The 16,811-nt window shown below is 45.6% G+C and overlaps 1 protein-coding gene across 1 annotated transcript in view; it reads left to right on the top strand.

The window, feature by feature from the left end:
* Positions 1-10,858, top strand: part of CCM2L (CCM2 like scaffold protein) — a 28,748-nt gene extending 17,890 nt beyond the window's left edge. Inside the window, exons 11-12 of the mRNA XM_027774288.1 lie at positions 3-1,377; positions 10,270-10,858. Coding sequence (XP_027630089.1) covers positions 3-271 — 269 coding nt within the window. The 3' untranslated portion in view covers positions 272-1,377; positions 10,270-10,858. The remainder of the gene's footprint in view (positions 1-2; positions 1,378-10,269) is intronic.
* Positions 10,859-16,811: the final 5,953 nt, after the last annotated feature.

Genomic DNA, 16,811 nt, shown 5'->3' on the forward strand with positions numbered 1-16,811 from the left:
CTACTTCGAGGGTTTCCTGGAGGGCGTGGGCATCCGCGAGGGCGGCATTCTCACCGACAGCTTCGGCCGCATCAAGCGCAGCATGAGCTCCACGTCGGCGTCGGCCGTGCGCAGCTATGATGGCGCGGCCCAGCGGCCCGAGGCGCAGGCCTTCCACCGGCTGCTGGCCGACATCACGCACGACATTGAGGCACTGGCTCCCGATGACGACGACGATGATGATGATGACGACGAGTCCCGGGGCGAAGGGGTCGAAGACAACTACCTGTAGCCGTCATCCGGGCGGATGCCATAGAAGACGATGGCCCGCGGCTCCCTGACTCTCACTCACTCTTGCCTGTGGCACCTCCATTCCCAGGAGCCCCTCACACTCTGGCCAGGGCGTCGGCCCTCCCGGGTCTCTGTCCTCGCCCTCGGGCTTGAGCTCCTGCAGTTCCCACACTGCCCTGCAGGGGGAGAGCAAAGCCGCACCCTCTAGTCCTGAGCAGTGGGTCTGGGCTCAAGCCAGTCTCTGCCACCCCAGCATGGGCGGTGGTTGTGCTTTGTCTCACTAGCCCTGAGGGCTTAGTCCCCCGACACTTTCTACTCCAAACTCCACAGCTTTCTGGAAGCCGAGGGAAAGATGCAGAGAAGTCTCCACCTGTTGGCAGAAGGAGAAAAGAATTTCCAGACCTCTCTGTTCTTCCTAGTTTACTACTGAGAAGCTGAGGTTCAAAACCAGGGGATCTGCTGCTGCTCCTTACACATACTTCACACCGGCTGTTCACACAGCGAAAGGGTCTTTGAGGCTCGAAACGGTAGGGTCTGCCCTCCACTGATGGCAGGAGTTGTGCTGCACTGGAATGGAGGTTTGCCTCCACTGAGAGGTGACTCCGGGGGTGAGGTGGGTCTCAGTCCTGGCTCTAAAACTCTGAACGAGTCGCTCAGATCTTGGATTCAGAGTGAAATTTGGAGGCAGACAGTTCTCTGACTCCTGTCAGGTGATGTCCCAGCCTCTCTGTGCCTCCGGCTTCTTTACCTGTCCAAGGAGGTCAGCCGGTCTACCTCCCAGGGTGGTTGGGGATTACTGGAGGTCAAGACCTGACTGTGGAGTCTAGCGCAACGTAAGCACTCAATAAAAGCTGTCCCCTGCCGCACTGAATGCTTTCTGACTCGGTTTACCTGACTTGCCCGGGAGCCATGGGGTGGGAACTGAGGTGGGCATGAAATGTTAGGAAAGACCCTCTGGAACTCACAGCTTGGGAAGGAGACACAGGACTCACCCCTTGCAGCTCTGTTACAGCCTGGCTCTGTGCACAAACCCCTAATGAGAAACACTCAAGACTCCACAAACAGCCATCTGGGAGCTTGGAGCAGTCAAAGAAATCTGAAGGCGAGGTGAGAGAGGTAGCGGGTCGGGGTAAGTATGGGACTTAGTGCTTCTGACAAAGGCTGAAAGGGGCAAGGCCTGAGAGGAGGCCCGAGCCTCACATAGAAGAGCCTCACGTCTATTCACAAAACTTTTCAAATCTGTCCAAGGCGGGACATGTGGCACTTACCGTGAGGTGGGGACTGAGGTCATCCATTATCGAATCATATTTTTCCTAAGACATCACGTCCAGAGAGTTTTATGATTCATATTCAGTCTGTGGCAAAGGGTCACCCCATCATCGTTGGTCCAGGCGAGGCCCTTCTAATGTTTTGCTTTATTTTATTTCCTGGCCCTACCCCCTCCACATTCGCACGTTCCCCACACTCCTCCTCCACCTCCATGGTCATCCGCCCCTGCCTGTTGTTCTATCCCTGGAGGTAACATAGACCATGCTTTGTGTGTGTGTGCACTACATAGTGATATTATACCAGACTCGCACTCCATTGCTTCTTTTTTTTCACACTCCATGTTTGCTTGCTAGAGGGCACTGTGCACCAGAGAGAGAGAGAGAGGTAGAGAGAGAGAGAGCACTTCCCAGCAGGACTTAACTACTGCCACTATAGGATTATCCTGCTCCATGTTTTTAAGGTTTACCCCTGTTTTTGTGGAAAAATCTAGCTTATTGCTTCCAACTACTGCAAAATATTCTGAGCTATGTATGTGCTGTTTTATCGGTTCATTTCCCAGTGATGGACACCAAGGCTGCTTTCAGCTCCTTCTTACCTCACATGGCACTGTGATGAACGTCTTTGTACATGACTCTGGGGGCCTATGTAAAAAATCTTCTGGGCTCTGTATCCCACAGCTGGAATGACTAGATCACAGGGCAGACACATTGTAAACTTCACTATATTCTTCCAGAAATCTCCATCGGCATCAATGTGAGGTTGCTGGGGCCAGCAGATGGCATAGCAGTTACATCGCTGGACTCTCACATGGCTGACCATGGTTCAAGTCCCAGACCAGTAGCTTAAAACTCACACCCGACTTGTGTGCATGTGTGCCCAAGATCCTAGGAGGAGAATAGAGGAAAAGGGATTGTAGTGTGGCCAACCCCCCTGCGGGGGAAGGGTGGTGGTGATTTCTTTCTCTCTCTCTTTGACAAGCGCATATGCCCTAAGGCAAAAACCTCTTACAAAAAAAAAAAAAAAACAGCTGTTTCCCCCACTTCACCATCAATTTTTACATTATTTAAGCTTGTGATTTTGCCAGTTAGTTCAGGTGACAGGTGGCATCTCACTGTTGCTTTTAACTTGCAAACCCTGGGGATTAGAGCCTCCTCCTATACTTATCAGAGATTTGGGCTTTCCCTTCTAAAAATTGCTTGTTTATATCTTTTGTTCATTTCCTATGGAGTTTCTTTTCTTTCTTTTTTTCTTTCTTTTTATTTTTATTTATTTATTTATTTTTTTGAGAGGTTTTTGCTATATGGTGTGTGTGCTCCCCAGAAAGACAGAGAGACAGAAAGACAGAAAGTGAGAAATCACCCCCCGGGGGAATGGCCATGCCACAATCCTTTCTCCTCCATTCTCCTCTCAGGATCTTGGGAACGCATACACACACACCTGGCGTGAGTTTAATCCACCAAGTCCGGGACTCGAACCACAGCCAACTACACGGGAATCCAGCAACTTCGCCATTATGCCAACTGCTGGTCCCGTCATTTCCTGTCTTTTTCTTGTTGATTTGAAAGAATAGCTTATACTGTTTAGTTATTAATCCCTTGTTGATGTTGATGTTCCAAATATCTCCACCCTAAATGTGGCCCGCCTATTAAGATTATCTATGGCAGTTGCTCTCAAACTATAGTAAGCTTCAGAATCTCCTAAAAAGCTTGCTAAAACACAGAAGCCTGGGCCCTAATCCCAGAGTTTCTGACACCATAGAGCTGAGGTTGGGCCATAGAATTTGTATGTTTAGCAAAATGGGATTTGGTGATAGGATCTGGCTAACTCCAGAACCTGTGTTCCTACCCTCTCTACTATCCAGTCCACCAGTCTTTGGGATGTAGGGATCATACATAGGCTCAGGCACTTGGACCTTAGTAAGTTCCTGAGTGAGGCAGCCTAGGAAACTGGGGTCTCACCGAAAGGCTCAGGGTTTTGCAGGAGAATGGAGCACAGAAACTGCCCGTGCTCCTGGCAGTGCACAACGACTGCATTGCTGAGAGGCACTGGGCTGGGTCTTACCCCATAGCTCTGGGATGGGGCAATTTCCCTCACACCCTAAGGAAGTCCCCACTTGCCCCTGAACTACCCGTCTTACCAAAGCTGTGTAACCCTTTGGTGTCTGAGGCCCAAAGGGCCCTGGCTGGGGCAGCTCAGCCTCCAAGCACAGACTTTGGCTATGCTCCCAGAGACCCTGCCAGGGTCATTTCTTTTCATGGTTGGGTTCCTGGCATCACAAAAGGGGAAATCCCCTGGGGAGGGGGCAGCTGGTTCCCAAAGATCTGTGGGGTAATGCAAGAATGGAACTTCCCCACCAGCTGGATCCCCTAAGGACAGTCCTGACCAAGGACAGTGGTGAAGCTAGTAACATCATTTCCAGCTGCCCCTTGGCACCCTCTCTCATTGGGATCCTGCAACTCCCTACTCCTGGCATCACAAAAGGGGAAATCCCCTGGGGAGGGGGCAGCTGGTTCCCAAAGATCTGTGGGGTAATGCAAGAATGGAACTTCCCCACCAGCTGGATCCCCTAAGGACAGTCCTGACCAAGGACAGTGGTGAAGCTAGTAACATCATTTCCAGCTGCCCCTTGGAAGCCTCTCTCATTGGGATCCTGCAACTCCCTACTCCTTTCTAGCTTCCATCTGGAGACTCCTGGCAGTCCTCCCCTAGTGCAAGTCAAGAGGAATCCTGGGGCACCGCTACTCAAGTCACGGGCCAGAGACCACCCACTCAGCACCAGGCATTGTGTTAGACACTACAGGGAAGTGCAGCATCATCTCTGCCCACTGGGGGGCGCACAGTCTGGTGGAGGAAAACCGGTCCTCAGATAATCACAGCACAAAATTCTCAATCATAAAATCAAAGAGAGAGAAACCAGCTTTTCCCAACGAAGCTAGAAAAGGCTTCAGAGGAGGTGACCAATGAGTGAGACCTAGGACAAAGTTTTTGCTGCATGAACAATATAAAAGAGAGCCCTCCAGGTGGGAACCCAGCAAGGTAGGGAACGTGAAAGGAGCACTGAAGGCTTCAAGACCGGAAACCAGTCAGGGCTCATGGGGTGATCAGGCTCTAGCCAGCATATCAGATGGAACGGTTTTTGAATCCCAACTCCATCATCTGGGTTCTTGTTTTTCTCATCTATCAAATGGGTATAATAATAACTTCTTCAGAGACCAGCACGTGGTGTGGTAGTTAAGGCACTGGACTCTCACACAGCCAACTGAGGTTTGAGTCCTGGGCCTAGTGACTTGAGAATCACACCAGGGGGATGTGTGTGCCTAAACTCTCAAGAGGAGAATGGAGGAGAAAGGTCGTGGTGTGGCCATCCCTTTCCCACTGCCCCCGCCCTGGGGAGTGATTTCTCACTTTTCTTCTCTCTATCTCTCTCTCTGGCAAGTGCATGCACCCTTTGGCAAAAACCTTAAACAGAAATAAACAATGGCATCACCTTCATACGCCTCATGGGTTGTGAGGGTTGCACAAGGTAATCCATGTAAAATTACATGTAGTAAGTGCTCAGTAAATGGGGACATTGTTATTGCTGCAGGGCCAGGAGTATGTGAAATGGGAGACACAGTGGGTGATAAGACTTGTAGGAGGGCAAACCGGAGAAGAGGGAAGATTCAGAGGGTCCTTGGAGAACAAGCTAGGAAGTACAGGCCATGGGGAGCCACCTAATAGTTCTGTGTTTTCTTCAAGTGAATTGAGCTGCTGGCAAGGAGAATCAGTTGAGAGCAGAGGAGACCCTAGGAGCAGGGGGATGGGGTGGGGAGCCAGAACGAAGACCAGGTAAGAGAGGTTAAGACCTGACTCAGGTGGAGTCAGAGGAAGGAAGAGGAAAGGGTAGCTTCAAAAGGAAAGGGGAGGGAGGAGGACTCCCTCCTGGCTCAGAAATAGCAGTTTCTTGCATCCTCTGATCAGACTAACTCGTTCATTCATTCACTGACTATTTATTTAGTATATAAACCCTGGCCTCTTGGAGTTTACACTCTAGGAGTTTATACTACCGTTAATTAATGTTACTTGGGCCAGCCCCATAGCCTAGCGGTTAAGGGAACTGGATCTCACATAACCAATTGCAGTTGGAACTCCAGCCCCGGCAACGTGAAAAACATGCCAAGAGCATGTGAGCGTGTGACCCAAATCCCGACAGGAGGAAGAGATGGAGGAGAAGGGATTGTGGAGGGATTGTGGCATGACCACACCCCGTGGGGCCTGCTTTCTCCCTCCCTCTCTCTCTCTCTCTCTGGCAAGTTCTTGTGCCCTCTGACAATTTAAAATAAAATTTAAATAATGTTATTTGGAGTTTCCAGATGTGGTAACCAGCGAATCAGGCCTAAATGATTAGAAATCGCAGCTCTACTGATGGCTCGTCCCCCTTCTGACTTGTCTACCCTCTAATATTTCAGATGAGGAACAAAGAGGCTTTAAATCCAGGCCTGCCTGTTTTGTGCAGGTCTGTGGTGGAGAGTCCATTGTCTTCTACTGGATCCCCTTTCAACTAGTGCGGGAGCTCAGGACTGCCTCCCCGTCCTTCCTCCTCTCCGCCTGCGCTCACTCACCTTGGTTCCAGCATCACCTTCTGGAGCTCCATCTGGCACAGCCGCTCCCTCAGCCTTTGGGCAACCCTGCAGGGATATGTGGCAACTTCTCATTTCTCCTGAAAAACATCTCCTATCCCCCTCAAGTTTTTGTTTTTCAGGTTTATCATGCAGACAAAGAAATAGTGCCTTTGATGTGTAAAGAGGATCTGCGAATACGTAAGACAGACCTACAACCCCATGGACAAATAGGCCAAGTGTTTAAAGAGAGTTCACAGAAAGGAAAATCCGAATGACTGTGTGTGACAAGATGCTCAACCTCATTTATAATAAGATAGATGCAAATCAACACTTCAGTGAGAAGCCACTATTCAATTATTATAGTGGCAGAGTTTGGAAAGTTTGATTAAATTACTATGTGGGTATAAGTGTGAGAAAATAGGCACACCCTCACACATTTCAGGTGGGAGGAGACAATGCTATTAATCCCACTGAACAATAGCTACCGGTATTTTATTTTATTTGTAAAATGCAAATTTACAAAAATTAAAATGTATAAGGTTAAACAATAGAAATATAAGTTATTAGAGAAGATAATAAAAATAACGTATAAAAATAATTTAAATGTAATAGTAAGATAAAGATATTTTATGATAAATTTAAATGATTTCTTTTTTATTTTTGAACTGTTTAATTTTATTATTATTTTAAATTTGAGCAGCGAGAGACAGAAATAGAGAAAGACGGGGAAAGTGAGAAAGCAACCTGCCAGGTCCAGGACTCCAATCACAGTCAGCCGTGTGGGAGTTCAGTGCCCAACTGCCACACCATCTCCCGGCCCATGATAATTTAAAAAAAAAAAAAAGATTTTATTTAACCTTATTTATTTATTTTTAATTTAACCAGAGAGGAGAGAGGTAGGGGGAGAGAGAGAGGAAAAGTGAGAAAGCAAGATGCCAGGTCTGAGACTTGAACCACAGTTGGCCATGTGGGAGTCCAGCATCCTTAACCACCACTCCACCTGCCGGCCCTGAATTTTGAAACATTTTACAACTAAAACCAAACCAGACAGTTTGGTTTTATAAAAATCTCTAAGTGTATTACCAAGCTTTCTTTTTTTTTTTTCCTAATTTTTATATTTAATTAATTAATTAATTTGTTCATTCCCTGAGCATCATCACAGCATACAAAATGTGATACACACACACACACACACACACATATATATATATATATTTCTCCCTATTTCTCACCCTCAGCCATTTCCCACCCTCCTCCCACACTATCTCAGATGTCTATGAACTTTTTCATTCCTTTTTTCCCCCATATTTTATTGATTCACAAAATTTCTAAAAGAATCCAACTACTTTCAATAGCAAGTTCAGCTGGTATATACATATGTGTGAATACATGTCTGAGTTCAGGCGTGAAACTCTAAGTAGAATGCATATACTGCAAGGTAGCACCTAGCTGATGCTGTATAGATGATTACGGTCATTAAATAGGTTTTTGTTTTTGTTTTTGTTTTTTTGAGAGGCTTTTGCTAGAGGGCGTGTGCGCTGGCCAGAAAGATAGAGTGAGACAGGGAAACAGAAAGTGAGAAATCACCCCGCGGGGTGGGGGGGGATGGCCACGCTACAATCCCTTCTCCTCCATTCTCCTCTCGGGATCTTGGGAACGTACGCACATGCACCTGCTATGAGGTTAAGCCGCCAGGTCTGGAACTCAAACCACGGTCCATTACATGAGAGTCCAGCGACATAGCCATTATGCCAAATGCTGGTCCCAAGATAGGTATTTTTAAATATATTTTTTAATTTCAAGAAAAGCAGTTTTAGCCTTAATAAATCAAAAAAATGCTAAGGAACTTTGCTTAAAACTTATTAAAGCTAGGAAACAGGTTAGGATTCTGTTCAAATAGTAAGTGCATGAACCTATCAGCAGCTCAAGACAGGAAAACAAATCTTTAAAACCCGATGGTCCATTTCTTCCTAATTCTTTTTTTTTTTTGGAGAGGTTTTTGCTATAGGGCGCGTGCACTCGCCAGACAGAGAGACAGAAAGCGAGAAATCACCCCCCAGGGGGGATGGCCACGCCGCAATCCCTTCTCCTCCATTCTCCTCTCGGGATCTTGGGCAGGCACACACACGCACCCGGCATGAGTTTAATCCACTAGGTCCGGGACGCGACCCGCCGTCAACTATGTGGGAGTCCAGCGACATAGCCATTATGCTAACTGCTGGTCCCCATCTCTTCCTAATTCTTGAAGTTCAATCAGCATTCAGAGGCGTGCAGGAGGAGGTGATCTGCAGTCTGTCTTCCATTCTGTTTTCATTCTTTGTGCTTCAGATTCAGTGGGAATAGGGGAATATCCTGACCCTAATTATATTCAGATGTTTGGATCCTGTTCACTTGGACCTGTCTAGACACTTAGTACGTAGAGGCTGAGCAGCCAATGAATAAAGATAAAGAAAAAAGGAAAAGAATTAGAGAAGGGGAAAGGAGAAAAAAATAAAGTAAAAAAGAAGAAAAAAAATACGATAAAAACTTTAGATTTTAATTTTAAAAAGCAAAAAATGAAAACTGTGTGGTGCACACGTGTGCCGCATAAAATCAATACTTCACAGCTCAAGTTTGGTATCCATCTCAGGATGGGCCTGGGGGTGTGCCCTTCCTTGTGCCTCTCCTCTATGGGAGGGAAAGGCACCAATTAGCCCAATAAAAGAGAGGCTTAAAAGCCCAGAGAATACTATACCTTAAAAAAAAAAAAAGTCACAGGGAGACACAGAGAGAGAGAGAGAGAAATGAAGAGGAGACAGAGTTAGCCCTACCCAGTACAAATAAATCTGGAGGGAGAAGTCTTAGCAGAAAAATCTTCATTTTTAGTCAAGGAAACCAATATTTCATAGCTCAAATTCGGTATCCATCTCTGCTACCGATATTTTAAATGCATGTATTTTTTGATGCAACGGTTCTGCCACCAGGAATTTCTCCTATGTTTAAACCCACACAAGTGGAAACAGATATAAAGAGAAAACCATTGTAGCTTTGTCTCTAATTACAAGAGGCTAGAAATAAGCCAGATGGAGCCAGCAGGTTGTGTGGTGGTTATGGTGCTGGACTCCCATGTGGCTAATTGAGGTTCAAGCCCCAGACCCAGCAGCTAGAGAATTACACTGAGTACATGTGAGTGTGTGCCCAAAAACCCAAGAGGAGAAAAAGAAGAAGGGATTGCTACATGGCCATATCCTCTAGGGTGTATTTTCTCACTTTCTCTCTCTCTGTCTCTGTCTCTCTCTGACAAGTGCGTGTGCCCTATAGCAAAAACTTAAAAAAAAAAAAAGAAAAGAAAAGAAAGAAAGAAAGAATGAATGAAAAGAAAAGAAATAAGCCAAATGTTCTGTGATAGGGGACTGGTTAGATAAATTGTGGCTCATGCAGAAATAGAATATCATGCAGCCACAAACGAGAATGAGTTAGCTCTCTAAACTAATAAGGAATTATTTCTAAGGTGGGATAAGTCAAAAAAAAAAAAAAAGGAAAGAAAGAAGGAAAGAAAGGAAAGAAAAAGAAAAGGAAAAATCAAGGTTCAGAACAATGCACTTTGAACGGTGCTGGGCTTTTTCTGTTTAAAGAAGGAGGAAAATGTCTTTGTATGTAAACAGGGAATAGTTCTGGAAAGACACACACAAGTTGAGACTGTTGCCTCTGAGCTGGGGGTGTGTTGCTGTAGAATACGGAGGAAAACAGACTCCCTTTTTATGATGTATTTTAAATGTGATGCCATGAATATGAATTACAGCAAAGCAATTTTTTAAAACACTGATTATTCCATTATTGTGGTATTTGTCCCTCTCTGTGGATGCCATCTGTTTCCTCATCTGCCTGACCTCCCCACTCCCACCCCTAACACACAGATCTCGGGAGAGGGCTAGTTCTCATTCATTCCAACACTCCCTGGAACTCAGCCTAGCACCCCGCACAAAGTGAGTGTTTGGAAAATTTGAACACGTATTCATAGTGACCACCTTCTCCAAGGTGGCCCCCAATTAGACTTGCCTCTTGGTGTCCATGATCCTGGGTAGACCCTTCCCACGTGGAATAGGGATGACTTGTGTAACTATTGTGACATTTTACCTTGCTGTCCTAGGAGAAGCCAGGCACCATATGATGAACACTGTCAGGCAGATCTATGGAGAAGTTCACGTGATGAGGAACTGAGACCTCCTGCCAACAGCCATGAGAGTGTACCATCTTAGATCCTTCAGCCCCAGTCAAGCCTTCAGATAACTGCAGCCCAAGACGCCATCTTGACTGCAGCTTCATGAAAGACCCCACATCAGAACCACTGGGCTAAGCTACTTCCAGACCTCTGACTCACAGAAATTGTACAAGATACTAAACATTTATCATGTAAGCTGCGAAGTTGTGAGTGATTTATTACATGGCAATGTATAACTAATAATATAAAGATATCTTTATTAAGGATTGGTACTGTGTACCAGTTCTATGGGGGAATGTAAGAGAAAAGACCATGGCACTACCTTTAGGAGAGCAAGTCATGTGGACATTTATTCCTAGACTTAATTGTTGCTCCAACCAATATTTATTGATCACTTAGTACATACCTGGCCTTGGGCTGAGTGCTGACTCCTAGGATGGTGGCAATTAAAATATACTGTAGAACAAGAGGGAACTTTCTGGGGTAATGGAAATTTATATCTTAATGGAGTTTAAGTTACGTAGATGTATATATGTTTGTAAAACCTCAGCAAATATGGGACCAGCAGATGGCATAATGGTTATGTTGCTGGACTCCACTTGAACCAAAGGTTCGAGTCCTAGACCCAGAGTCTTGAAGCTCACCCCAGGCACATGTGCATGCTTGCCCAAAATACTGAAAAGAGAATGGAAGAGAAGGGACTGTAGTGTGGCCATCCCCCCCTGGGGGGGGGGGTGATTTCTTGCTTTCTGTCTCTTTTTCTCTCTCTGTCTCTGATCAGAGCATGTGCCTTATAGCAAAAATCTCTCTCAAAAAAAAAAATCATCAAATAAACACCTAATCTTGTGTACTTTGTTGTACATAAAAATGCTGTAAATAATACTGAGTTCCAGTTAACAATATGTATGTTGAAGTAATTTACTGTGAAATGCATTTTTTAAAAAGATGAACTGATGAACAGACGTGTGATAAAGCAAGTAAATTATTAGTGGTAGAGTGTAGGTGAGAGGTTGAGGGATTTTGTTGGAAAAGTCTCTTTTAGTCTTTTTCTTCTTGTTTTTAGATTTTCTTTAAAAAAAAAAGATTTATTTAACTATATCTATTTATTTTAATTTGACCAGAAAGGGATAGAGCGAGAGAAAGAAAATGAGAAAGCAAGCTGCCAGGTCTGGGACTTGAACCATGGTTGGTCATGTGGGAGTATGGTACCCTTAACAACCATGCCACCTGCCAGTCCCAAGGTTTTCTTTAATGAGAGCTTTTGCTATAGGGCATGTGCACTTGCCAGAGACAGAGAAAGAGACAAAGAGAAAGTGAGAAATCACCCCAGGGAAGATGGCCAATGCCTTCTCCATTCTGCTCTCAGGATTCTGGGCATGCACACACACATGCCTGGCATGAGTTTAAGCCACCAGGTCCGGGACTTGAACCGCAGAAAACTACATGAGAGTCCAGCAACATAGCCATTATGCCAACTGCTGGTCCCTCACCAGCATGTCTTTTAAGCTGCCACATCCGGGACTCAAACTGCACAGTCAGCCCAGATATCCAGCTGCCTTAATCACCATGCCTACTGGCTGGTCCAAAACTACTGATTTTTTTTATTTTTAATTTTGCCAGAGGGCACATGTACTCACTGAAGAGAAACAGAGAGAGAAAGTGAGAAAGCAAAGAAAGCAACCACACACACACACACACACATAGGGAAGGGTCACAACTGCAATCCCTTCCTCATTTTTCCCTCCTTTCTGGATTTTTTGCATACATGCATATGCACCTGGCATGTTTCTCAAGTCACCAGGTCTGGGACTTGAACCAGCAGTCAGCTGCGTGGGATCCAGCTGCCACACCACTGGCTGGGCCCCATGTTTTTTTTTTTTTTTTTTTTTTTTTTTTTTTTTTTTTTTTTAAGAAATATACTCTCTATACTATTCGGTGGCAAGTGTGTGAAGATCTAGCTGTGTTAATTCAAGCACATCACCCCAGCTTTAAATTGCTGAGTAAGGGTGTGCCTTTTCAAGAAATTAAGTTCAGAGAGGAGAGGACCTGGTTGAGGCACCCACAGAAGAGCTACATTAGAAGCCACTCTTGTTCCCAGGTCTGGGTACACCCCGCTTGAGCGTGGCCACTAATGAATGGATGGGATGGGGTAGTTATGATGGAGTGTACATGAGTGCACCCTTAAAGGGTCTTATCAGGCTGCCATCCCCTTCCTCAGCCCTCCAGCTCCTCAAGATCTTGGGGACCCATGTGTTTTCAGGTCAATCCTGAGACTCTACCCCGTGGTCTGCAATATGGTTTTCAGCTTTGCAGGGCACTGTACTACCATTCACCACAGCAGCTGGGCCCTCAGCCCTTTTTATCTGGCAGAATGTGGCAGGCAGGCCTGAACCTGCCCCCTGAGGAGATGACTGGCCTGGCTTGGTTACACCGGGTACACCAACTCAGGAGGAAGTCTGCAAAATGCTTCCTCTTTTTTTTGGCCTCTGGGGACACTGAGGGGAAGGGAAGGGGGGTGTTGTGAAACAGAACTGTCCCTCAACCCCCTGAGGGAACCCCGTCATCTGGAGGTGGCAATGCAGCTGGGGGCAGAAAAACAATTTTGCAGGTTCTCCCAGCATCCCTCCATCCCTGCCCAGTCCTACCCTCTCCTGAGCAGAAAATCAGGCTTCCCTAGGGTGGTACCTGGAATAGGTAAGCCTCAAAGACACCCATAGGTCATTCTTAAGTTTTACTCACATAAGAAAGCCTTATCAGCTGCTATTGCGGCCTGCCCCAGCCTTGTCTTCCCTCATGGCCTCTGCCTGGCCATAGGCACCAACAACACGGAAGTGTATGTGGTTCCTCAAACAGGTCAGGCTGCTCCCCCTCGGGTCTTTCAGTCTGTCCTTTCTGTCTAGGATATTCTTCGCCCTGATCTTCTGTAAGTATTCTTTAAGCCTCAACTCATATATCACCTCTTTCAGGAAGTCCTCTTCAGGCTGGCCTCATAACCTAGTGGTTAAGGGAGCTGGATCCCACATGGCTGACTATGGTTTGAATTCGTCCCCAAGTGGCTCAAAAAAACACACTGGGCACATGTGCATGTATGCCCTAAGTCCCAACAGGATGGAGAAATGGAGAAGGGATCTCTATGTGACTATGCCCACTGAGGGATGCTTTCTCTCGCTCTCTCTCCCTCTCCCTCTCTCTCTCTCTCTCTCTTCCTGTGTGTACATCTCTCTCTGGTCAGCATATGTACTCTCTGGCAATTATTAAAAAAAAAAAATTTAAGTTCTTCTTGATGCACCCCAGGCTGAACTAAATGTTCTTCCTACTCAGTCCTATATTATCATGGGCCTTTCCACTGCAGTATTTTCCACTCTGCATCTGGTTTAAGTGTGTGTCCCCAGAATTGGATTAGAAATTGCTTGAGGTGGCATGGTGGTTAAGGCGTTGGACACTCCCACATGGTCAATCATGGTTTGAGTCCTGAACCCAGCAGCTTACTTTTTCACTTTCCCTCTCTCTCTGTGTCTCTCTCTGATCAAATTAAAGTAAATAAATAAATAAATAAAACTAAATAAATAATTCTTTTAAAAAATAATAAAGAAAGAAATTGCTTGAGGGCCAAGACTGTCTTGTACATTTCTGTATTCCCAGACCCTGGCAGAAATGCGCATAGCAGGCCCTTAATAAGCATTAATAGAATTAATCAAAGAATGAAGCATGTGGATCCCAGTGCTATAATTCCTGGCCGTTCATAAATCTTTACCTTCGGTTTCTTTCTCTGTAAAATGGGCACATGGATACTATCCATATGCAACCTCTAAAATAGTAGAGACAGATGATCATCGGGTTAACATACACGTGCACTGTAGAGCCAGATGGTAACAAGTTCTCTGGTGGAAAATAAGGTGGAGTTGTAACTAAAGAAAACTAGAGCGTAGAGGGATTTTTTTTTTCTTTTTTATTTTAAAGAAGGGAGGTTAGCCTCTGTTTTCATTGGTAGTATACCATACTGCAGAACTGGAAACCACATGTTGACCATGGTTCAAGTCCCTGGTCCAGTCAACCTGAAAACACGCAGAGTATGTGTGGTTATGTCCGGGATCCTGGTAGGCTGGAGAACGGGAGGAGAGCATGGCATGGCCAGATCCCGTGGAGGTGGTGGTGGAGGCGGGGGAGGGTGGTGGTGTATTTCTTTCTTTCTTGTGCATGCACATGTACTCTATTATAAATGGATAAAAATGAACATTTTTTTTTTAAATTAGGGAGTGTCAGGGACCTAAATGGGAGCAGGGGGTGGGGTGCCATAGTGAGTTCCTCAAAAGTTAGTCTTCTCTGATTTTCATCTGTCCCTCTTGGAAAAGGAGGGCTTCAGTGACGTTCAGTCTGGAAGGTCTAGCTGTGAAATGAACTGTTCACTACTTTGCAAATGAAAGGTGACATACTTGAGCCCCAAAAATGGTGTTCATGGCTCTCTCCTCACCCCCAACCTATTTTGAATATAGAACGATCAATGACAGTCCCAAAGAATTCGAAATATAAAATGCAAATGCCCCTGGTGTGTGTGTGGGGTGGGGAGGACCAACCATTAGAAAAAGCCAGCCTCTGACCCTCTGCAGAGTAAAGGCTGCTTGTTTCCTAGCTCCTGCCCTCCTTCCAGGACAAGCCCTGCGTTGCATCCTCTACTCGGCACCTCTCTCTCTTCTCAGCATGCCTCTCCCTGCACATTTATTGAACATTTTGTGTAGTGGGTAGGAGCACAGTGGTGGGAAGAGAACTTATGTTAGTTTGAATCCTAAGTCTGCCATGACCTAAGACAAGTGTCTTTACTTCTGTGAGTCGTCCATTTCTTTTCTTTTAAAATTCGCTATAGGGTGCATGGGCTTGCTAGAGAGAGACAGAGAGAAAGTGAGAAACTACGCCCCAGGGAGAATGGCCATGCTGCAATCCCTTCTCTATTGTTCTCTCCATATTTGGGGCATGCATACATGCCCATGATTTTCAAGCCACAGGGTTTGGGACTTGAACCATGTAGTTGGTCATGTGGGATCCAGCTGCTTTAACCTCCACCCCACTTCCTAGCCCAAAGCCATTCATTTTTTTATTATTATTATTTAGTTTTATTTATTATTATTATTTTAAAATTTTTCTACAGAGAGAGAAAGAGAAAGTGACAAAGCAAGCTGCCAAGTCCAGGACTCAAACCATGATCAGCAATATGGGAGTCCTGTGCCTTTAACCACCATGCCACCTGCTGGCCCTCCAAGCCATTCATTCTAATCATCCTCTATGTAAGAGATAAAATGAGATCATGTGAGAGCACAGCAACACAACTTTCTATGCATTAATCCAATGACTCTGTGAGGTCTGTGCTCTTATTCTGCTTTGCAGGGGAGGAAACGGACAGGACTTCCCAAGGTCACCTGAGAGGCAGTCAGTTCAGGCTCTCTCTCTCTGCTTCTATCCTTGTTCCACTCTTAGCCCCACTGTCAACTGCACGTCCAGGATGCTGTTCTTGACTCTTCATCCTCTAAGAATCCTAGCCAGCCTCAACTCTTGCCCATGAAGTCACTGAGTTTTCTGTTGTTTTGTTTTTCAGATAGGATCTCATGGTGACATGATTCTCCTTCCTCTGCCTCCCAAGTCTCTGGAATTTCAGACACATTCCACCACACCCAGCTTTTTCCTTGTGTAGGGTGGGCCAAGAATCAAACCCAGGCCTCCCGTATGATTCTGTTATAGGTAGACATAATGAGGTAGATGTCCTCTTTGTTCGTATATTGGGACTTCCTGGTCATAATGCCAGCAAAGAGGACTTCTGCCTCTTAAAGTCTACCTACAACAGTTCCAGCCTGTGGAATGCGGCCTCTTAAGCAGTGCATGCCACTGGCCAGGCTTGTTTTATTTTTTAAAATGGACTTTATTTTATTTTTGAATAACTAATATACTCACGTGGCTTAAAATTCAAGAGTACAAAGGGCATACCTCACAGTTCCCCTCCCTGGGAGAAACCACAGGACCGTTGTTATATGTACCCTTTCTGACTCGGCCCAGGCATATGCTGACAAATATGTTTATTCTCTTGTCTTACACAGATGTTAAAATACAACTTATAAATCGTGAGCACCTTGCTTTTTTCCTCACTTACCAATATAACTTAGCTTTAGCATTTATTCCCTATCAATCCGTATAGGACTTCCTCATTCTTTTTGTTTGGTTGTTATAGAGCTTTGTTGTTGTTGTTGTTGTTGTTGGTTGTGGCTGTTGTTTTGCTACAGGACACATGCACTCACCAGAGACAGATAGAGACAGAAAGACAGAAAGCAAGGAATCACCACCCAGAAGGGATGGCCACGCTATAATTCCTTCTCCTCCATTTTCCTCTTGGGATTTTGGGCACGTACACGCACCCAGAGTGAGTATTAAGCCACTGGGACCTGGACTCAAACCGCAGTAGACTACATGGGGTTCCAGCAAGTAAC

Source organism: Tupaia chinensis, unplaced genomic scaffold (assembly GCF_000334495.1).
Source record: "Tupaia chinensis unplaced genomic scaffold, TupChi_1.0 Scaffold000418_1, whole genome shotgun sequence".
Lineage (NCBI taxonomy): Eukaryota > Metazoa > Chordata > Mammalia > Scandentia > Tupaiidae > Tupaia > Tupaia belangeri.